Source organism: Astyanax mexicanus, chromosome 22 (genome assembly GCF_023375975.1).
Source record: "Astyanax mexicanus isolate ESR-SI-001 chromosome 22, AstMex3_surface, whole genome shotgun sequence".
NCBI lineage: Eukaryota > Metazoa > Chordata > Actinopteri > Characiformes > Acestrorhamphidae > Astyanax > Astyanax mexicanus.
In genome coordinates, this window is record NC_064429.1 from 31985132 (window position 1) to 32010104 (window position 24973).

General features: G+C 39.2%; 1 protein-coding gene across 2 annotated transcripts in view; it reads left to right on the forward strand.

Moving 5' to 3' along the window:
* Nucleotides 1–21003, forward strand: part of fbxw8 (F-box and WD repeat domain containing 8) — a 37696-nt gene extending 16693 nt beyond the window's left edge. Inside the window, exons 8-11 of one of the 2 annotated variants that reach the window (XM_022668429.2) lie at nt 6025–6152; nt 13141–13314; nt 17275–17391; nt 19193–21003. In XM_022668429.2, coding sequence (XP_022524150.2) covers nt 6025–6152; nt 13141–13314; nt 17275–17391; nt 19193–19361 — 588 coding nt within the window. In that variant the 3' untranslated portion in view covers nt 19362–21003. The remainder of the gene's footprint in view (nt 1–6024; nt 6153–13140; nt 13315–17274; nt 17392–19192) is intronic. The other variant, XM_049470465.1, reaches the window with a different exon arrangement.
* The last annotated feature ends 3970 nt before the right edge of the window (nt 21004–24973 follow it).

Here is a 24973-nt window from a genome sequence, read left to right on the forward strand (position 1 = left end):
GCTCAGGCTGGCGTACCCAGAGGCGGCACTTTCACATGTATCAGACAGTCTGTCTGGTGGCGAGGCGGCGCTGTATTGCACCTTTAGGTGCTGAGAGTGTGAGAGCTGCAGAGCGGAGCATCCCAGGATTTCTGCTTATCACTAACTCAATCCGTTTACACCACAGAGAGGCTGCCAGACAGGGAAGTCAATCAGATGTTACAGATAAGAGCTGCACCACAACAGGAGCAGCAAAAACACAACTGTTGTGAAGGCTGAGAAATAGTTTATTCAGTCTAATTCTTTCACTTCAGTTCAGTTTATGTGAAAAAGTCATAACACGGCGAGTGAAATCTGTGTAAAAGTATAGACTATCAGAATATTTTGTAACTGAAATTATTGAAGTTAGTGAAAAGACCAGAACATACCAAACAATGGTGTTTTTGTTAACATAATCAAATCACTTCCAGCAATATTGAACAAATTGTGAAAAAAATGTAACAAAACAATATGAAAGAAAAATGACAACATTAGAGAGGCAGAGACAGGGTGAGAGAGTGAGAGAGGGAGAGACAGCACAAGAGTGAGAGAGCGCAAGAGAGAGAGACAGTGTGAGACAGTGCTAGAGAGGGAGAGACGGTGCAAGAGAGGGACAGATAGCAAGAGACAGTAAGAGAGGGAGAGACAGCGAGAGCGTGCAAGAGAGGGAGAGACAGCACAAGAGTGAGAGAGCGCAAGAGAGAGAGACAGTGTGAGACAGTGCAAGAGAGGGAGAGACGGTGCAAGAGAGGGACAGATAGCAAGAGACAGTAAGAGAGGGAGAGACAGCGAGAGCGTGCAAGAGAGGGAGAGACAGCACAAGAGTGAGAGAGCGCAAGAGAGAGAGACAGTGTGAGACAGTGCTAGAGAGGAAGAGATGGTGCAAGAGAGGGACAGATAGCAAGACACAGTAAGAGAGGGAGAGACAGCGAGAGCGTGCAAGAGAGGGAGAGACAGCACAAGAGTGAGAGAGCGCAAGAGAGAGAGACAGTGTGAGACAGTGCTAGAGAGGGAGAGACGGTGCAAGAGAGGGACAGATAGCAAGAGACAGTAAGAGAGGGAGAGACAGCGAGAGCGTGCAAGAGAGGGAGAGACAGCACAAGAGTGAGAGAGCGCAAGAGAGAGAGACAGTGTGAGACAGTGCAAGAGAGGGAGAGACGGTGCAAGAGAGGGACAGATAGCAAGAGACAGTAAGAGAGGGAGAGACAGCGAGAGCGTGCAAGAGAGGGAGAGACAGCACAAGAGTGAGAGAGCGCAAGAGAGAGAGACAGTGTGAGACAGTGCTAGAGAGGGAGAGACGGTGCAAGAGAGGGACAGATAGCAAGAGACAGTAAGAGAGGGAGAGAAAGTGAGAGAGTGCAAGAGAGAGAGAGAGACAGTGTGAGAGAGGGAAAAACAGCAACAGGTGGTGCAAGAGAGGGAGAGGCACAATGAGAAAGAGAAAGCACAAGAGTGAGAGAGCGCAGGAGAGGGAGAGACAGTGAAAGACAGTGCAAGAGAAAGAGAGACAGTGCGAGAGAGGGAGAGACTGTGTGAGAGTGAGAGTGCAAGAGAGGGAGAAACAGCGAGAGAGAGCACAAGAGTAAGAGAGCACAAGTGAGGGAGAGACTCAGTAAAAGACAGTGCCAGCGAGAGAGAGACAGCGACAGACAGTGCAAGAGGGGAAGAGACAGTGCGAGAGAGAGAGAGAGACAGCACAAGAGAGGGTGAGACAGTGCAAGAGAAGGAGAGACAGTGTGAGAGAGAGGGAGAGACAGTGTGAGAGTGAGAGAGCACAAGTCAGGGAGAGACAGTAAAAGACAGTGCAAGAGAGGGAGAGAGAGATGGCGACAGACAGCTCAAGAGAGGGAGAGACCGTTTGAGAGAGGGAGAGACAGCACGAGAGAGGGAGAGACAGTGCAAGAGAGAAAGAGACAGTGAGAGAGTGCAAGAGACATGCGAGAGAAAGAGAAAGCGCGTGAGAGGGAGAGAGACAGCAAAACAGAGCAAGAGAAGGAGAGAGTGAGACAGCATGAGAGAGGGTGAGACAGCGCGAGAGTGAGGAAGCTCAAGAGAGGGAAAGACAGCGAGAGACAGCAGGCGAAAAAGTGAGACTGCTTGAGTGAGTTTGTGTGCTTTAGAGCGCCAGTGTGCGCTTTCCACTATTATGCATGTTTTAGGCAAAGTTTTAAAAATAACCACCAATTTTTTTCAAATTTCTTATCGAATTTGGATACCCAGACCTATTCTTGGGTACAAACTCGTTTATTCAGGACAAGTGTGAAAACAGCCTCAGAAAAGCAGCGTAAAGTAAAATTTGCTCTGAAACCTCTTCTTTTCTGCCTGTAGCTCAGCTCTAATAAAATAATTGAGTCGGTCGGTTGTGAAAGCCATTCGTCCACGTTCTTCTTTCTTCTCGAGGACAAATTGCTTCCTCTATTCTTCCACTTTCGCAAAAAAGATCCACCTTATGGCTCCTCTCTCACTCCGCCAGAACAGAGGAAGCCGATTTTCTCTTTTCTTTCTTTTCTCTCAGACCGAATCCATTCTGCTGTAATTCTGCCTCCTGTCTGAGGCTCGGCTGCTGGAGGGCAGAGCACAATTAAGAGTGTCTGGCCCACGGTGAAGCCACTAAACAGCTGGCACTCTCTCAAAGCTTACATCATCACGCTCCTCCGTCCTCATCCCTCACTTCTCTTTCATTTCTTTATCTGTTGCTTCAATTATTCATCTCCAATTTGGCCAATCACTCATTTTCTGATTTTTTCAGCCCACAGGCTTTTTATTCAGAGACTGAAACCCTCAATTTACCAATTACTGAACAGCCATATTGAACATGATTGCAGGCTAGTTTGAGGTCATCGAGTCCAGCTGTTTGGAATCAGGTTTTCTTTCTCCAAAGGACTGAAAACTTTATAATAATAAAAACTACCACTTTAATAACTCATTTTGCAGTAATAAGGCTGTTTTTGTGTGGTCTACTTCTATACAAACAGAAAACCGCAGTGTCTCTTTAACAGAGCGCTTCCTGCAGAGTGAGCAGTCTCTGAGAGTCTCTGTGCCCAAGCAGCCCCCGCCCCTCCTTCCAGCTGGCCGCAATCGACCCCTGATTGGCTGACAGACCTCATTTGCATACAGTCACGTGCAGTAGAGTCTGTTGTGTAAGCAGAGACCGAACACGTGCCCGAGCGTCAAATAAAACGCTTTTAATAAGGAGTTAAAGTTTATGTTAATTTCTTTCTGCCTGAAATGATTTCAAGCTCTGATTCGATATAACTGGGGATTATACAAGACTGCATTGACAGATTCTCTTAAGTTTGGACTCGTTTTGAAGGTAAGAGAGTGGGGGACGCACTGGTGGGGGTTGGGGGGGTGTGGTGTGTCCTGAGGTAACCCCAGGACATACCTACATTAAAACGGAGCACAGTTCCAGAATCTGGAGAGCCAGACGGTTCGAATGGTGTATAACATTCGCATCCGACCAAATATGGACGTACGATAAACGCAAATATGAAAGATATGAATCATAACTTTATGAAACTAGGCATATTTCGCCATAAATGTTTATTTTCTGAAAGGAGATACTGCTAAATAGGCAAGATACCTGAAAAGCAGAGATTCTAAGCTTTAAAATGGTATATTGGGTGTCTATATTGAGCCTATAATTGTTCATAACTATTCATAAACACAGCCAGATATGATTTTTCATAAATTTCGTATACCTTTTCTCATGATTGGATACACCTGGCTATGAAGTTCAAAGCTCAATGAGGTAACCAAACCAATTGTGTGCTTCAGTAAGTCAGTAAAAAGTAGTTAGGAGTATTCAAATCAATAAAATGATAAGGGTGCCCATACTTTTGCACCGGTCAAATTTTGGTTTAATGCATATTGCACATTTTCTGTACAATAAACCTCATTTCAATCCTGAAATATTACTGTGTTCATCAGTTATTAGATATATCAAACTGAAATGGCTGTTACAAACACCCAAATATTTAGAACTAAAAATGATTAAGATTAATAGGGGGTGCCCAAACTTTTCACATGACTGTACGTATATCTCTCTTTCTCTCACTCACTCTCTAACTCCCTCCCATTTTCTTTCATTCTCTCTTTATCTTTATCTCATTTTCTCTTACTCTGCTTCTCATTTTGCCATTCTCTCTCATTGTTTCTCTCACCCTCTTCTTTTCCATCTGTCTCCTTCTCTCTTTATCCTTTTCTCTCATTTTCTCTGCATATCATTCTTTCGAATCAATTCTTTCTCATTCTCTCTCTTTCTGTCTCTTTCTTTCTCCATTTTACCCTTTCCTTTTCTTTTTCCATCTCTCATTCTCTCTGTATATCTAATGTCATTTTCGTTCATTCTGTTTATTATCTCATTATCTCATTTTTCTCTCATTCACGTCCCTCAAATGTCTTACATGCGCACATTGATACGTGTATAAATGTCGCCTCCCTTACCACCACCAACAAAAACCATCATATTAGAGAGACGAGAGACTCGTAGCTTTATAAAGGGAAATGGATGAGTTTGTTAGCAGCTCATATGTGGAGCATCTTTTGCTGGAGTGGAGAAACAGCAAACAGCTGGTCTGAAGTTCATGCTCAGGTCGAGGAGGTGTTGGAAAAAGGCCAGGTGGTTTGCTTTTGCTGTTTTTTTGCAGCTACAGCTGCACAGCTGCACCAAGAGATGTGTGGGTGCGAGAGAGAAGCACATAGCGCTAATGTGAAAAAGCAAAAAGACTCATGAATTCTGATTTATTTGACTGTTCACATTCATGTAACATGTTCTTGGATCAGATACCTTTCAGATTTAGAACCACATATGAAAGTGACTCAAATCTGATTTGAAAAACTAGGATTTGGCACGTTCACACAGCCGTGAAAAGAAAATGAGATCTGATCCACATAGAGCAAAAAATCAGATTTGAGTCACTTCAGCCTGGTAATGTGAACGTAGCCCAATTAATTGACAAACCTGAATGATAAGGCGATGTGCAAGCTAACCTAAAAGTGTTTTTTCTCTCTCTCTCACTCTCTCTCTCTCTTTCTTTCTCGTTCTCTCTCTCTCTCATTCTCTCTCTCTTTCTCTCTCTCATTCTCTCTCTCATTCTCTCTCTCTCATTCAATTCAATTCAATTCAAGGTGCTTTATTGGCATGACAAATAGCAGTACATTTGTGTTGCCAAAGCTTGAGTTACACAGTTTTACAGTGTAGTAAAAGTAAAAGTAGAGAACTGATTCAGAGTTTAACAATTTCTAGAAAGTAGAACAGAACAGAACAGATTCTACATTTTAAAACAATGCAAAAATTAAATAAATATATAAAATTGAAATAAAATATTAATAAATAAATAATAATAAAGCATAATACAATTAGTGTAAGTGTAAGTAATGAGACAAATGAACTAATAGTGTGTGTGTGTCTCTCTCTCTCATTCTCTCTCTCGCTCTCTCTCATTCTCTCTCTCTCTCGCTCTCATTCTCTCTCTCTCTCTCTCTCTCTTTCAATTTCAATTTTTCAATTTCAATTTAAAAAAGCTTTATTGGCATGAATTACAATTAACAACTTTTGCCAAAGCAATGAAACAAGAAGTTAATATACAAAAATAAAAAATAAATACATAACAATACATATACAAATATATATATATATATATATATATATATATATATATATATATATATATATATGTATACATATATATATATGTATACATATATATATATATATATATATATATATATATATATATATATATATATGTACATATCTTACATATAAAAGTAAATATAAATAAATAATAATAAGAAAAATGAAAATAACAGTGTTGTATGTTGTAATTATTTAAGAAGAGTTGTGATTAGACTGTTGATTAAGCTGGTTTCTGTGGTGATGTAGAGCTGAGACGTATTTGGCTGATAGTGTTATGGTCTCAGCTTCTTCTCCGAGAACGACTCTGAGTTTCTCTTTCTCTCTCTCTCTCTCTCTCTCTCTCTCTCTCTCTCTCTTTCTCTCAGATTAGAGTGTACAGTCTGGAGACTCGTCAGTCGGAGGTGAATATGGGGAACTCGCCAGGGGACTTCACCTGCATCAATCTCAGAGATGCACCCCCACACCTGCTGGTGTGTGGGAACAAAGACAGGAGGTACTGTACACACACACACACACACACACATTACAAACGCTACACACACTCTGACTCAGAACTAACACCTCACAACACTGCACACACACGCTTCTGTCATCTGTCTGGCAGTCTGAAATCCTCTAGCGGCTGCAGAATGTGTCTCAAACCAGGTGAATTTAATAACCGCAGGATGATCCTCTTCCTGCTCATTTACACATGCAGCTGGTGTGAAGTTACTATTTAACAATACTGTCTAAAACATCAGATTATCATCCCCCCGGTCCAGCCAGAGAGGGGGCTCCCACCTCTCAGCGTGACACTGGCAGGTGTGGACAGACTTTCTGAAGGGCAGCAGCTTCACTGCATTAAACTGCTGTTTAATATCAACCTGTTTTCAGACAAAGCACGTATTAAACACACTCATAAAGAAGATCTAACCGAGTCTATAGCACACGTTCAGAATCCACTATGAATTATTCCCCGTCCATCATGCATCAGTCAGGATCTACTATGAATTAGGCAGTAGTCACTATGAATAGCTAAGTAACTACTATGTTGTATTCACTATTCACTATGAATTAGTCAGTACCAACTATAGATTATTCAGTATCCAGTATGGATTTTTCACGCTCTACTATGAATTAGTCAATATCTACTATAGATTTTTCCACATCCATTATGGATTTTTTTTCACACTTCACTATGAATTAGTCAGTACCAACTGTAGATTATTCAGTATACAGTATGGATTTTTCATGCTCCATTATAAATTAGTCAATATCTACTATAGATTATTTAGTATTCATTATGATTTTTCACGCTCCACTATTAATTAGTCAGTATCTGCTATAGATAATTCAGTATCCTTATGGATTTTCACGCTCCACTATGAATTAGTCAATATCTGTTATAAATTAGTCAGTACCAACTATAGATTATCCCATATCCATTATGGATTTTCAAGCTCCATTATGAATTAATCTACTACAAATTATTCAGTACCATTTATAGATTATTCAGTATCCAGTATGGATTTTTCACGCTCTACTATGAATTAGTCAATATCTACTATAGATTTTTCCACATCCATTATGGATTTTCAAGCTCCATTATGAATTAGTCTGTATCTACTACAAATTATTCAGTACCATTTAAAGATTATTCAGTATCCAGTATGGATTTATTCACTGTCCAATATGAATTTGTCAGTATCTACTATGAATTAGTGAGTATGAACTATAGATTATTACGTATTTATTTTGGATTTTTCACACTCCACTATGAAATTAGTCGATATCTACTATGAATTAGTCAGTACCAACTATAGAATATTCAGTATTCATTATGGATTTTTCAGGCTCCACTATGAATTAGTCTGTATCTACTATGAATTAGTGCCCATTACGAATAATTGAATAACCACTATGAATTGTTCACGCTCCAATAGAAATTGATCAATATCTACTATGGATTTATTCAGTGTTTATTATGAGTTGTTCACACTCCATTATGAATTAGTCAATGTCTAGTATGAATTAGTGAGTAACAACTATTGATTATTTAGTATCTATTATGGATTTTTTCATGCTGCACTATGAATGAGTCAAAATCTAGTTTGAATTAGTCAGTACCAATTACAGATTATTCAGTATCCATTATGGATTTTTCACGCTCCACTATGAATTAGTCAATATCTACTTTTGGATTTATCCAGTATTCACTGTGATTAATTTAGTAGCCATTGTGAATTATTCAGTCTTCACTATGAATTAGTCTGTATTTATTATGAATTATTCAGTGCCAGTTATGAATAATTTAGTAACCACTATGAATTAGTCAGTGTTCACAATAGATTGTTTAGTGTCCATTATGGATTTTTCACGCTTCACTATGAATTAATCAATTAGCTTTGGATTTATTCAGTATTCACTGTAATTTGTTTAATTTCCACTTTGAATTAGTCTGCATCTACCATGAATTTGCCAGTATCAACTATAGATTGTTCAGTATCCATTATGGATCAGCTCAGTAACTACTGTGTTGTATTCACTGTTCACTATGAATTAATCAGTACCTACTGTAACTACAGAACTATTCAGTATCCAGTATGGATTTTTCATGCTCCACTATAAATTAGTCAATATCTACTATAGATTATTCCATATCCATTATGGATTTTTTTTTCACGCTCCACTATGAATTAGTCAATATCCACTATAGATCATTCAATATCCATTATGGACTTTCCACGCTCCACTATGAATTAGTCAGTACCAACTACAGATTATTCAGTATCCAGTATGGATTTTTCACGCTCCACTATGAATTAGTCAATATCAAATATAGATTGTTCAGTATTTATTGTGGATTTTTCATGCTTCACTATGAATTAGTCAATATCAAATATAGATTGTTCAGTATTTATTGTGCATTTTTCATGCTTCACTATGAATTAGTCAGTACCAACTATAGATTATTCAGTATCCAGTGTGGATTTTTCATGCTCCACTATGAATTAGGTAATATGTCCTTGCTTTCTTTTGTGTGACATTTTTTGTTCACATTGCACTGTATTTTAAGATAGATTTAAAAGGCTACTCGTTCTTGTAAAAACAAACAAAAAAAAACACTCTCTAGATTAAAAAATAAGTTTAATCACCTGTGGCTATCGATTTATTGGACAAAGAGCCGTCCCTGTACATCTGTAAATCCCGCACAGTTGAAAATCAGCCCCTGACACATCTGTACGCTGCCTAGAGGAGTCCGAGTTCCTCTGCCAAATAAAGAGCTTTTCACCCACACTTGTGGAGGACGGTGGGAGCAGTATCTGGCAGTGCGGGAAAGTGTTGGCGGGTCTTTGTAGATAAAGTCCCGCTGCGTTTTTCTCTCAGGCGCTAAGTAGACGGCCAAGAGCAGGGGGCGGCCTCGTGTCGCAGAGCCCAGCTGTGGCCTCTTTTAAACAGCCCAGTCCTTACGGCTCTCTCGGCGTCCACCCATCTGTGCTGGAGAACGAGGAGGAGGAAGAGGAGGAGGAGGAGGAGAAGAAGGGGGAGAGGGCTCTTACCTCTTTATTTTTTGTCTGTCTCTGTGATGGAGTGGCTAAACAACAAAAAATCCGCTCCGTCTGAGTGCCAGAGACGGCTTGGCCTCGCATGAACTGTCTGTGGGCGAAGCCCCAAACCCGCTGAGCAGAAAGGGGAAGAAGCAGCGTCCATTAGAGTGGCCAAAGGCCAGGCCCTAATGCATCTCGTCCCCCTCTGTCCAATTAATAGTGTTGAAAGAGGGAGAGAGAAATGGCCTGGTAGGAGATTGAGTTGTACTCTTGAGTCGAACGCCAAAAATCGAACAAAGCTGGGCGTCTTCATTATCGAGGTAAAAAGAGCGAAAAAAAACGTCAGTCAACCAACGTGGCTTTAAGAAGTTGATCTACTATTTACATTGTAGATTCTCACTGAAGGCATCAAAACTATGAATGAACACATGTGGAGTTTTATGTACTTAACAAAAAAAAAAATATATATAATATATTCTAGTTTCTTTAAAATAGCCACCCTTTGCTCTGATTACTGCTTTACACACTCTTGGCATCATTCTCTCAATGAGCTTCAAGAGGTGGCCACCTGAAATGGTTTTCCAACAGTCTTGAAGGAAGGAGTTCCCAGAGGTGTTTATTAGCACTTGTTGCTCCTTTGCCTTCTTCACTCTGTGCTCCAGCTCACCCCAAACCATCTGGATTGGGTTCAGGTCCGGTGACTGTGGAGGTTCTGCTCATTTTTTTGTTAAGTACATAAAACTCCACATGTGTTCATTCATAGTTTTGATGCCTTCAGTGAGAATCTACAATGTAAATAGTCATGAAAATAAAGAGAAAATGCATTGAAAAAGAGAAGGTGTGTTCAAACTTTTGTCCTGTACTGTATACTGTGGCGTGAAAAAGTATGTGCCCTCTTAGATCTCTTTTGTTTTTGCAAAAGAGTATCAAACAAACTTCAATCAGACAAATATAACCAGAGTAAATTTGAAAAACGATGATTTCATTTATTAAGGGAAAAAAAAATATCCAAACCAAGCCCATCCATAAATTAACTGTTCATTTTCACTACTAACCACAACCAGGCCTGATTACTGCCAGACCTGTAGAATCAAGAAATCACTTAAAGGAGAACTCTGGTGTAAAATGGACTTTTGTCCATTTTTTAGCAACCAACACATTATGCCCCGATCTAAAGAAAAAAATCAAAAACAAATGAGAAAACAAAGTCATTGATCAGTCTGATGAAAAGGTTACAAAGTCTACATTTCTAAAGCTTCGAGACTCTAGCGAATCACAGTGAGAGTTATTATTATTATTCACTAATGGAGAAAAAAAATGGAACACTGGTGAACCTTCCCAGGAGTGACCGGCCAACCTCCTGAACTTATTCTAAAAGGGCATGAACAACTCATCCATGAGGTCAAAAAACACAGAACAACATCTAAAGAACTGCAGGTCTCACTTAAGGCCTCAGTTAAGGTCAGTTAATGTTAATGATTCAATAATAAGAAAAAAGTGACTGGGTGAAAATGGTATCTATAGGAGAGTTTTAAAGCAAAATAAAAAAAAATAAAAAATACTGCTGACCAAAAAGAACACAACAACCCATCTCACATTTACCAACAAACATCTTGATGATCTCCAGAAGTTGCAGGGTAAATGTTCTTTGGACTGATGAGAAAAAAGTGGAACTGACTAGTGGAAATGACTAACACATCATTTCAGCCAAAGAACATCATACCAAATGTAAAACATGGTGGTGGTAGTGTGTGTGATGGTCTGGGGCTGCTGGACAACTTGCTGTAATAGATGGAACCAGAAATTCTGCTTTTTTATTTTATTTTTTACCAAAAATCCTGAAGGAAAATATCCGGCCATCTGTTTGTGACCTCAAGCTCAGGCGTACTTGGGTTCTGCAGCAGGACAATGACCCAAAGCACACAAACACAACAAAGTCCACCCCTGAATGGCTTAAAAAAAAAAAAATTAAAGAAGAGTGGAACAAAATTCCTCCACAGAGTTTTTTTCTGCCAAGGATGCACAAATAAGTTATTAGGCCCTAGCTCTACTCTGTGTAACACTATATTGATACCCACAGATTCCAATATGTCGCCTCTAGTTTTAATCTGTTGGGGCGTTTTTGGGCAGAGCCTGGCAGAAGACCTGTTGGAAAATGATATTTGTGATTAATTGAAAGGAACGTGTTCCCCGACAGCCCTCTGAAATCATCCCTAGTTCCAGTATGAGATTAATGACTGGGAGAAATTGCCAGCAACTGTATTCCACCCACTCAGAACAGAGAGAAAAAGTCTCAGATGAAGCACAGTTCCATAAAAGCCACGATCTCTGTGTGCACACACTCTGGAATCTGCTACGTTAAAACACACTCAGTTATGAAGGTATAACTCAATAAGTCCTTAAAACTCTAAATGAATCGTTTTCCAGTCTAAGCGTAATTAGATTTCAGTGATTAACTCGAGTAAGAAGCGACCACATGCAGTCATCTCTTGGCTGCCTTTGGTACCATTAAGGAACTGTGGCACAGATGGTTCCAGAATCCTTTGTGCCTTTTTTTGGCCACTTATTACGTTTCGATTGGAGCGAAAGCCGGCAGTGTTTGATGATCACAAAGCCGCACACTGATGGCTTGAGAAAATACAGAATCTGGTTAAAATCGCGTTAGAAACTAATAGAATTTAATTGGAAGCGATTTTAAAGTAAGTAAGTAAGTGATATCTGAAACGTCTCGTCTGTCTACCTGTCTACTCCTGTGTGATTTACCCCTTAAAACCCTACAGACGGATTTTCCATCCAAAATCGCACCTTGTGTTCTCAGCTTAATTACTCAGGAATCTCTTCACACATAAACATAATCCATATATGGTTAAAAAGGGCGGAGCTTACTCTTTCTAATAATAGCCATGACATCCCAGTGCAGTAAAGCTAAATCTACAAGAAACCCATTGAGAAAAACACCTAAAAAAGTGAAAGATCTCCTTCCCCAACCAATATTATTTACCTTTAGTGCTTCAAACATATTTATATGATGTTCAAACCAAATAATATCAGTAAATAAAGACTCAAAAGTGTCCACAGAAAAAAAAGGGTGAAACTACCTGCTTTACTCAAACTAAAGGTAAAGGTATGGTGTGCGCACTATTTTATATAGTTTTTATTTTAGTAGTTATTTTGTACTAAACATTTTTTTTTATTTATTTAGACTAAAAAAAAAGTTTACATTTTTGTGTATATATATATATATATATATATATATATATATATATATATATATATATATATATATATATATATATATATATATATATCAGACTCCTCAACTGCAGAGACTGAACTGATGGTTTTTCTACCCGACTTACCCCAGAAAATGGAAAGCACTAAAAACCCTACTACCTCACTGGACTCTATTGCACACTGTGTAATAGAGGTAATTACTACCTCACTGGTCTTTTTTGCACACTTTTTGCTCACTGCAAAATTTGCACACTGTCTTGTTATTTATTATTCTTTGTCTGTATTGTGTTGTATTGTCTGTCTGCACTTTTGTACTGTTGCACTATTGTTCTGTCTACACTGTGTTTATGTGCACCATGGTCCCTGGAGGAACGTTGTTTCGTTTCACTGTGTACTCTGTATATAGCTGAAATGACAATAAAAAACACTTTGACTTTGACTTTGACTATTTAAAGTATATTCATTCAAAAATAAATTAAAAATAGTAAAAAAAAAAAAAAAACAAGCGCTTGGTAAAGTTTTGACCAAAACATGATCAGTTCCAGGAAAATATAACAATTCTGCTTCCTTTTACATTTTAAATGATTATATTTTTGAGCAGCCGTATGTCTTCTGGAGTAAAAGAGATCAGGGCATGTGTCTGTCTGATATAATTACTGTGTTATAAGACCAGAAAGAGGAACTGAAAACAAAAATGGATGTTATATTTGCTTTTCTCAGGGTCCGAGTGTTTGACCTGCGCACCGGCACCTCCGTGGTTTCCCTGTACGCCCATCACTTGGGTGTGACCACAGTGCAGGCAGATGATTGGAAGATTGTGAGCGGCGGTGGCGAGGGATTGGTCGGTGTGTGGGAAATGAGGATGGGGGCAAAACTCTGGGAGATGCACAACAGGTAATATAGAATAAAAAACAACAATCAGGACCTATTAAAAATGCATGTTAAAACAAACCCAAGACATATTTATTTAAAACAGATACAAAACATATTCCTCAACCACTTTAGGAGTTGGTCTGAGACGCATTTAAAACGTATACAAAACTTATTCCTCATTCACTTTTGACACACACTCCATATAGCAATCGAATCAATCAGGAGGTGATCTGAGATGCATTCATTCAAATCAAATCAGGAGACGCATTTAAAAGAGATACAAATCTGATCAGTCAAAACTGTTCATAACAAAACCTATCCCTCAACCACTTCTGGAGGTGGTCTAAGACGCATTTAAATCTGATAAAAATTTAATCCCTCATACCACTTTAGGAGGTGGTCTGAGACGCATTTAAATCTGATACAAATTCAGTCCATCAAAACCACTTTAGGAGGTGGTCTGAGACGCTTTTACTTAACCACTTCAGGAGGTGGTCTGAGACGCTTTTACTTAACCACTTCAGGAGGTGGTCTGAGACGCTTTTACTTAACCACTTCAGGAGGTGGTTTAAGACGCATTTATAATCCAGTCACTAAAACCACTTCAGGAGGTGGTCTGAGACGCAGTTAAATCTGATACAAATTCAGTCCATCAAAACCACTTCAGGAGGTGGTCTGAGACGATGTTACTCAAACACTTCAGGAGGTATGTGAGACGCCATCAAACCCATTCAGGAGGTGATCTAAGATGCTTTTACTAAACCCCTTTAGGAGGGGATCTGAGACAATTTTACTGAACCACTTCAATAGGTAATCTTAGACGATTTTTTTCAAACCACTTCAGTAGGTGATCTGAGACGCATTTAAAACAGATAGATATTCGATCTTTAAAACCTCTTTAGAAGGTGATTTGAGACACATTTATAATCCAATCACTACAACCATTTGAGGAGACGGTCTGAGACACATTTAGAACAAATACAATACGTATTTGTACGTGGAGGTGGGGTGTGTGTTTACATCAACACAGCATGGTGTAACAACGCTGCGCTGATCTCCAGCTACTGCTCGCCGCTGGTGGAGTTTGCTGTAGTCAGAGCCAGGCCATTCTACCTGCCCAGAGAGCTTAGCAGCGTGTACATAATAGCAGTGTATGTAGCACCCAGTGCTAATGCTAATGCTAACGCTCTGCAAGAACTGTACACTGTTATCTCCAAACTCCAGAACTCACACCCCGACGGACTGTTTATTGTTGCTGGTGATTTCAATCACAGTAATCTGAAGGCTCTGCTGCCCAGCTTTCACCAACATGTGGATTTTCCAACCCGTGGAGCTAACCTGCTCGATTGTGTGTATACTAACATTCCCGGTTCGTACAGAGCAGAGCCCCGCCCCCACTACGGCTACTCTGATCATATTTCTGTCATGCTCATCCCAGCATACAGACAGCTCATCAGATGTGCCAAATCAGAGAAGAAGCAAGTTACAACCTGGCCTCCAGGAGCCCTCTCTGCTCTTCAGGACTGTTTTGAGCACACTGACTGGGACATGTTCAGAGAAGCTGCTACCTCTGCTGACTCCATCAACCTGGAGGAGTACACAGACTCAGTGACTGGCTACATCAGCAAGTGCATTGAGGATGTTACTGTCTCCAAAACCATCACAACCCGCCCCAACCAGAAGCCGTGGATGACTGCAGAGGTGCGTGTGCTGCTGAGATCCCGAGACAAGGCCTTTAAGTCAGGGGACAGGGCTGGCCTCCGAACAGCTAGAGCCAAGCTCTCCCGGGGGATCAGAGAGGCAAAGCGCACCTACGCAAAGAAAATCCACGCCCACTTCCAGGACACTACTGACACTCGGCGCATGTGGCAGGGCATCCAGACCATCACCAACTACAAGTCACCCCCCCCTGCTTGTAACAGTGATGCCTCCCTTCCAGATGCACTGAACTCCTTCTACACAAGGTTCAAAGCACAGAACTACACGACAGCATGGAAGACTACACCTCCTCCAAACGACCAGGTACTGTGCCTGTCCTCAGCTGATGTGCGGAAAACTCTACTCAGAGTCAACCCACGGAAAGCCCCAGGACCAGACAGCATACCTGGCAGAGTGCTCAGAGGATGTGCAGAACAACTCACGGATGTTCTCACGGACATTTTCAACATCTCTCTGAGTACTGCAATCGTGCCGACGTGCTTCAAGACGACCACCATCGTCCCTGTGCCGAAGAAGTCTCAAGTGTCCTGCCTTAATGACTACCGTCCCATTGCACTTACTCCCATCAACATGAAGTGCTTTGAGAAGCTGGTCATGAGGCACATCAAAAACCAGCTCCCGTCCTCACTGGACCCTCTGCAGTTTGCGTATCTTCCAAACAGATCAACAGACGATGCCATCTCTACTGCGCTCCACCTGGCTCTCACCCACCTGGACAACAAAGACTGCTATGTTCGAATGCTGTTCATCGACTTCAGTTCAGCATTCAACACCATCATCCCTCAGCATCTGATCGGAAAACTGAGCTTGCTGGGCCTGAACTCCTCCCTCTGCAACTGGGTTTTAGACTTCCTGACTGAGAGACCACAATCAGTCAGGATTGGAAACAACACCTCCAGCACCACCATACTGAGCACTGGCGCCCCCCAGGGCTGTGTGCTCAGCCCACTGCTGTTCACTCTGCTGACTCATGACTGTACTGCAAAGTACAGCTCAAACCACATCATCAAGTTCGCTGATGACACAACTGTAGTTGGCCTCATCAGCAAGAACGACGAGTCAGCATACAGAGAGGAGGTGCAGTGGCTGACGGACTGGTGCAGAACCAACAACCTATCTCTTAACGTGGATAAAACCAAGGAGATGGTTGTTGACTTCAGGAGAGCTCCAGGTGTCCACCACCCGCTGAACATCAACGGCTCTGCTGTGGAAATTGTGGATAACACCAAGTTCCTCGGTGTTCACATTGCAGAGAACCTCACCTGGTCCCTCAACACCAGCTCCATAACCAAGAAAGCCCAGCAGCGCCTCTACTTCCTGCGGAGACTGAACTGAACTTCACCCACACACACACCCAGTCAGCACACAGAGGCTGACATGACTTTATTTGCTGCACTCTTAAAAACTATAAACTCTACCTCAGTAACTGCTGTGATTATATATGTTCTATATGTTACAGTATGTCACACATCTCTGCACCTTATTCCCACTATACACTTATTATACCGTATCGGTACTGCACTGTCCTGTCTTTAAATTGTCTCGTCTTTTGTATTTATTGTATTTATTGTTATTTAGTGTTATAATTTTATAATTTTATGTTGCACTGTCGTCACTCCTGCACTTTATGTTGTCTATTGCTTGTGGTTCTATGTTGCACCATGGTTCCGGAGGAACGTAATTTCATCACACTGTGTACCTGTACTCAGATGTAATGACAATAAAAGCCTCTTGACTTGACAATCCATTCACTCAAACCAGTTCATGAGGTGGTCTGAGACAAACTTGACACACTTGTCATAGTGGTGCAACCATCTTTCCGCGATACATTTAACAACTGAAACTCCTCCCTGTACAATCAAAACTCCTCCCACTACAGCTAAAAAACCTGTAATGGTCACTTTTTTTTTTACTTTTTTTTTTTAAAAAGTCTTTTCAAGATACAATCTAATTTCTCATCACATGAAGTAAGTCACCAGGTGTAAATAGACTCTAATCTAGTCTAATTTAGTATGGAAGCGTGCATTTGTACCATTATGGTATACATTTTTTTTCTATAAAATAAAAAGGCTGGAGTTGAGATGTAGAGATGTAAATGTGCAGGCTAAAGGGTGACATCGCCTCCTGCTCATCAGCACTGCAGTGCAGGAGATGCCAGCTCAGTTTGGATGCAGATGAACTGGCAGTGATTGGAGCCTGACAGCACTGTGTGATTGGAGATTGGAGATGTGGGGTTTATGCGCTGCTCTGTCTCTGTGTTAGGCACCCTGTTCGCCACACGCGCTTCGACGCCAGCACCCTGGTGACTGCCAACATCCCCGACGAGAAGAGCCCCCGCGGCGCCTGCATCACCGACGATGACCTCACTGCTCACCGCAGGTAACCTGCTGATCATCTAAACTCATATCAAAATCTAATCTAATACACTGTATTAGATTGGACTAGTATGACTGTATATTAGTTAAAGGAGAACTCTGGTGTAAAATGGACTTTTTTGTTTTAGTAAAACATGATAAAAAGTTCTTACCTTTGATGAACAGCACACCTCCGCTCTCCCACAGCGCTCTGAGATCCAGAAATTTTAACAGTTTGTCCAAACACCCTTCAGACTGGGTGATACGGGGCATAATTTACCCTGATAAATCACTTTTTACACCATTATCCAGCTCAAAGTAGCTCCACACCTCCTTGCTAGAATCTGGAGAGCTCTAACATTTAAAACAAGGCATTAATAACTTATAAAAGTGAACAAGAAGCTTATTAAAAACCTCGGTTTACATCATATAACGCTAGATTTCAGCTCCTGGCGCCGGCTGCTGTGCTATGCGGAGTCTATGTACAGTTTATACATGTCTATGATACTATCAGTACAGTAATGGCGGCGCTCGGAGCTGAAGCTAGCGTTATAGGATGTAAACAGTGTTTTTTTTTTTAATAAGCTTCTTCTGTACTTTTTATTTAAGTTATTAATGCCTCGTTTTAAATGTCAGGGCTCTCTGGATTCTACCAATAACTGACTGGGTCCAGTCGGACAGTGTGACATTGTTCCAGTAATTAGACAGTGCCGCCCCCCCCTCATGTGCGCGCGTCCTCCCGCTTTGGTAGGTGAAGAACTTTTGTATAAGTGCATAACACATTATAAAGCCTCATATGCAGTCAATACTGTCAAGACATTATAGGCATAATACAATTTACTTTGTTTAAAAAGCATATGAAAATTTACTTTACTTAAAGTCAGTAATGACTGTATATAAGGCTTTATAATGCGTTACACACTTATATAAAAGCTTAATTTCTTTAAGTTCTTTCTTCATAAACCCTTATACTTGTAGTTTATAATGTGTAATGAATGTTGCTGTAAGTACTAATGGGTTACAATACAGGCTTATTGCAGTCATTATAAGGTATTATGCATGTCAAAGAATGCACTATGAATGCGTTCATAAGGCATTATGAATACAGGGTTCATAGGAAGTGTTACCATGTTGTACAGTTGCATTGTTTAAGTGAAAAGAGCGCTGAATGTTGATCTACACATATTTCTCTCTTGAAAACTGTTTCTTTGGGTGCAAAATGTGCTTCTGTTTATTTACAGTAAGCTTAGTTTTCCAGTATTTTTGTCTAAAAGTGAGTTTTCTTTAGTGACGTTTCTCCAGCACTAAGGCTGGGTGCAGCAGCGTTAGCATTAGCCGCTAATGCTAGTGCTAACAGAAGGTAAGAGCCGCCCATGTAGCTTGTTTTATCACGATAAACACGCAGACTGCAGTCCGATATACTTACCTCTGAGCGAAACGCGAAAGAGCTAGCGCTTAGCACTGCGGTTAGCGGCTAATGCTAATGCTGCTGCACCCAGCCTTAGTGCTGGAGAAACTTCACTGAAAACTGACCTTTATAACGCTGTACTTCAGCAGAGTGGCTTTACTGCTCCTTAATACCTGACAGGTAGAATTTCTTCATAACGTGCACCGTCAATTATTGGGGGAAAATTTAAGTATTTTAAGTGCGCCTTGTAGTCTAAAAAATATAGTAATAGAACGAAAAAAAAGTATGTAACTGAAAATATTAATTGATAATGTTATGCTTTGTCTTGTATTTCCTTGTATAAAAAAATAAAAAGGTAAGAAAGGTATATAAATACAGTATATTTGTTACAAAATATATTTATGTATTTTCTCTCCAGACATCGGGGGGTGATCTGCTACTACGACTTCTCTGTGGACTCCTCCACCCAGGACCACGTTCTGCCCATCTGCAGGTCCAGCTACAGCGAGACCAGCGGCTACAACTACAACATCGGCCTGGCCATGCCTTACGACGCGCTGGCTGACCCTCACACGTCCAGACTATGACCAATTATACCTCAGTTAATATGATTGGCTGAGAGATATTTTATGAGTGACGTTATCAGCCGGTAATGCACTGTAACTGTAACCGAAGCTCTCCATGTATTACTCTGCCACATGCAGGTAACCTTCACAACGATGCAGCGCTTACAAACCAAATACAAACCAAATAGGATGTCATTATACACCACTGGGAGCCGCTGGATACCATAGAGGCACAGTGCAGAAACTCTAAGCCATGTCTTCAATAGGCGGCACAAACAAAGACGTCACAGGTCCACACAAATAAATAAATAAAAGCCCAGCGACTCAAAATTACGCATTATTATACACACTATCATCCACTAATATCAGGTTAAAAGTTGTTATTATTAAAATAAAAGCTTAAGTGAACATATTTTACAGTTAATATTGGGTATTTTAAGCTGAATGTAAGGTGGACTCTAGTAATTCTTCAGGTCTCGCCGCTGGGGGTCGCCGAAGTAAACAAAACTTTAATTCTTAAAAAAAAAAAAAAAAAAAAAAAAAAAAAAAAAAAAACATTATTTCAGTTAAACGAGCGCTGGACTTTAATCTAAACAGATTTCTCAGCTTAGATTTCCACAATTTTGACTGAAATGGCCGATAATGCAGAGCTATTTTAACTTTAAGTTTTTATAACCAAACAGATCGAATTTTCTCATCCTTTTTAAATCAAAATCTTTCAGTAAACAGTGATAATGGAACTGTGGTATAATCACAATAATACACTCAAGGTTCGTGCTATAACATGTAATATTGGCACTGCCTTCGACCACATCACAGCAGTGCCAATATTACATGTTATAGCACGAACCTTGAGTGTATTATTCCTTAAATTTATACACTCAATATATCACAGAGTCACACCCTCACATATCCAGACTGTGACCAACTAATAAACACTCAGAGTCTGAGAGTCTGAGGCTCTGTATGTTTCTCAATGCTGCTTCTTCTGTTAAACAATTTCCTGTATTTATTTTATCTGGACGAAAAGAAAATATACTCAGAAAATATAAAAAAATATATATACAGGAAAACACATGTAAATTTACCTCTGTTGGTTTTAAAACAGATACGTACTTGAATTTACTTTCTATTAATTATGTCTCAATTTTTTTTATAAATCATACAGAGAATTGAGTTACTTTTTTTAGATTAGGATGTCCCGAAAACAACCTCTAATCTGATTCGGCTAATTTTCAGCCCAGTTTTTTTGTTGCCGACGTCATCAGAGCCGTTTCCTGAGAGTCTGACCACTCTCTGTTTCCCCCGTTACATCAGGAAATGACAGCTAAACACTAGAGGGTGCTCATGAGTGAGTCCATTATGAATGGGGATAAATGAAGCTACATGCTACAAGAAATTTAAAAATCTAATTAAAACTGAAAATTAACTACTTTTTCTTGGTATGACCTTAATTTTAAAATGTAGAATAATGTATTTTACAAAAAAAAGCATAGAAATGTTTCTGTGTATTTCAGTTTTTCTACAGTAAGCAGGTTTTAGGCAGTAAAGGCATAAGCATTACTGCTACTGTGAGCTGATTGGTTGGTGAGCAAATGCTGGAGCACTGAGTTTAACCCTTTCAGACCTGAATTAACTCCAGTGATAAAACAAATATATGAATGCTGTTGTCTGTCTGTAAAGTACAGAAAAAAGACTCTAATATTCAACTATAAAATCTATAAGCAAAAAAAAGCAAATTAACAAAAATATTTAATAGTTTTTTATTATTATTGTTCTTTCCATTGCATTGGAAGCCTGTGTGATTTTTGTTTTGTAATTTCATATTGACCTTTTTAATTTCATAAACCATTCCTAAACAGTAAAAAACCTGATTAAACGTGATCTAAATCACATTAAATTATTAAAAATTGGCTGTTACTAAGTACTAGAACTTCTGTTTTTTTTTTTCATAAAAGTTTATAAAAGTGTTTATTGGCAGGTTCATGGTCTCGTGTGATGGACAACAGCTCTCAAATAGTGAAAATAAATGAATTAAAGAATATACATCATGTATTTTCTTTATTTTAAAATGTTTTGTTGCACATATCACTATTTGAGAGCTGTTTTTTTTTTATCAGAATAGAGCATGAATCAGTCCATTGTAATGTATGCAGGGTCTGAAAGGGTTTAACGGCGTATAGCTGAAGATTAAAAAATCTGAATTAAAAATTATCAGACATTTATGAATCCAATATGTTCTCATGATAAAACATGTTTTTAGAGAGTAGCCAGATAAGGCATCGATATCCCCTGGGAAAAAAAACAAAATTGTGTAATTTGTGACCCTGTGATGCCAAATTCTATTAACCCAAATTTGGCTCAATTACTTCATATGAACCCATTCATTTTGGACTCACTTCAAGTGGGTATTCTCCACCCTAGAGATTCTCTGGCATGATATCGCTAGTTCTGACATCGCAGAAAGTGATGTAGTGTGAACCAGGCATTAATTCTGAGTAATAATCAGTATTACCAAGTAGGGGTGGGCGATGTGGCTCTAAAATAATATCACGATATTTCAGGGTATTTTTGCGATAACGATATACTTGGCGATATAGGAAAACTAAAATAATTAATTAATTTCAGGAATATAGTATAATAGTATAACAGAATAATCATAATGTGGCAAAATAAATAATATAGCATAAAATAATATAATGCAGTAAATAATATTGCAGAATATTTAGTGCATGCATATAAACTGCAAACTAAAACAATTATACAATAAATACACCTAAAGCTTCACAGTAAATAATAGAACATATAACAGAACAGCCCTATTATCACAATACGGATTTTTAATATCATATTTCTGTCACGATATATTGTATACGATATAATATTGCCCGCCCCTATTACCAATACAAATCTGATCAAATCCGATCTCTGTGTTTGTATAATAATTAATACAGCCCCACAGTTTATACTATATATATATATATATATATATATATATATATATAGTTTAGTAGTTACTTTTTTTCTTAATGAGGATTTAATGTCAGTATAATAGCATCATGAGAACACAAAGATACCATGTCTGATTTGGGTCTGAACTTACCTGGGTTTGTGTATAGTTTGTATGTATATATTTTATTCTCTAAGCAAAAAAAAAGCAAAGAGGTTTGATGTACAAACTTTATTATTTAAAAATAGAAATGTACATATTCATTCATAATCACAATATTACATATTACTGTATTATTACCGTATTTTTCGGGCTATAAGGCGCACTTAAAATACTTATTTTTTCCCAAAAATCGTCATTGCGCCTTATAATGCAGTGCGCCTTGTGTATGGATTTTGCTTGTGTTTACTGACCTCGATTTTTATGTGGTACACGGCGCTCTGTTGTGCAGAATTCCTCACCCACGCCAGAAAAAGATCCCCCTCTTGGGCTAGCGCGCGGTTACCTTTGACTGCCGTACTGCCTCTCGGCTGTGGCTCAGGGTAGCTAGTTTCCACTGTAGCTCCGTGGCCAGAACAAGGTGCCGGTAAACTTTCCTTTCCACCCGTTCTGGGGTAATAGCACAAACTGTTTCTTTTTAACTTCTAAGTAAAGTTAACCTCTTAACACGCGCTGGCCCACCGGCGGGCCAGAAATATTTAATATTTCATAACTGGCTGTGTTTCTGAATAGTTATGAACAGTTACAGGTTCAATATAGACATCCAATATACCATTTTAAAGCTTAGAATCTCTGCTTTTGAGCTATTTAGCCTATTTAGCGGAATATCCTTTCAGAAAATAAACATTTAGGGCGAAATATGCCTTGGTTATGATTTTAATAATTCATAACTCTCATATTTGCGTTTATCGTTCGTCCATATTTCATCGAATGCGGTCATGTCATACACCATTCGAACCGTCTGGCTCTCCGGATTCCAGAACTGTGCTTTTACTGTAGGATGTATGTTTCATGAATTAGAGCTGCGTCAGAGCGCATGTTTCCAGTAATAAAAGGCTCTCCTTTTGTCCTGGGGTAACCTCCGGTCACTGCCGCCACCCCCCGAACACACACCCGCGCTCAGCCACAGGTCCTACCTTCAAAACGCGTCCAGACTAAAGAGAATCCATCAATCCAGTCTCCTGTAATCCACAGTTATATCCAAACAGCGCTGGAAATCACTTCATCCAGAAATGAAACTTATCCAATCTTTATCTCTGTTTTAAAACCGTTTTATTCACCGAATTCGGCACAACACGCTATTACAGTCAGAAGCCTCGCGGAGTAATGCGGTACTTGCTGTGCTTCAAAATAATATTATGGTCTGTCGGAGCGTTGCGGCTACCGTTGTCAGGAGCCTCGCGGAGTAATACGTACTTGCTGTGCTTCAACATAATATTATGGTCTGTCGGAGCGTTGCGGCTACCGTTGTCAGGAGCGTCGCGGAGTAATAAGTACTTGCTGTGCTTGTTGATTTATTGCTCAGAGATGTTGTTATTTTTCACAGATATTGTGAAGGATTTATTGCTCAGAGTTATTGTTACTGATATAAATAAAGTTTCATTTAGTGCGCCTTATAATCCAGTGCGCCTTGTGTATGGACTAACACTAAAAATAGACCGTTCACTCATCGTGCGCCTTATAATACGGTGCGCCTTATAGTCCGAAAAATACGGTACTTAGAAAAATCAACTGTGATGCTTTTTTAAAATTAAATTACACTTTTATAAAACTAAAAACGAAAAATCTCTTCATGTTTGATGTTTTATTTCTCCAACACGATTCTGTTTCTGAAAGTAGTTCCTACAGCTCTTAATAGAAGAGTTTAATGTTAATGTTTGGTATCTGCTGCCAAACACTGGAGTAAAGTGATAAGAGCAGTAAGAAAAAAGTGCAGAAGAGTTTCAGCATCTGAATAGAGCTCAGTAACTCATTAACTAGAGCGGGGACATTCCTGCGATAGCTCTGTTAATAGAGATTAATGCAGGCTGGTGATTTTAAACAGAGTTTAAGTGCTTTTAAAGCTTTTAGAACATTAAAGGGAAATTACACCCCTTTTTTTCCCCCAAGAAATTTAGTGAATTAGGGGAGTATAAACAGTATGGGACGCCTGCTTATATAAGATAAGATTTGTGGCTTTTTGTAAAAATGAACCCAATTCACTACCAAATATGGACCAAAACACAGAAATGTGAATTTGTACTAAACTAAATTTATCCATGGAAGCCCAAGGAAGTCATAATAATTAGAAACTACATCATTATTATGAGGTAATAAGTCATAATTATGAGAAAGTATCTATTATGAGACAGTAAGTCATTATGAGATAGTAAGTTATAATGAGATACTTAATCATAAGACAATAAGTCATAATAGAAATACTAAGTCATAAAAAGATGGTCAAAATTGTGTGAAACTTAAGTCAGAAAAATTAAAACCGTAGTCCAAAATAATGAGATACTTGAGATAATAAGTCACTGTTATGAGATCGCAGGTCTAGAGATAGACGTCATAATAAGATAGCAGTCTTTACTGAGAAATAATGAAATAATTGAGATAAATCACTATTATGAGTTAGTAAGTCATAATAATCGGACATTAAGTCATAATAGAGAAGTCAGAAGAATTAGATACTTAGTCATTA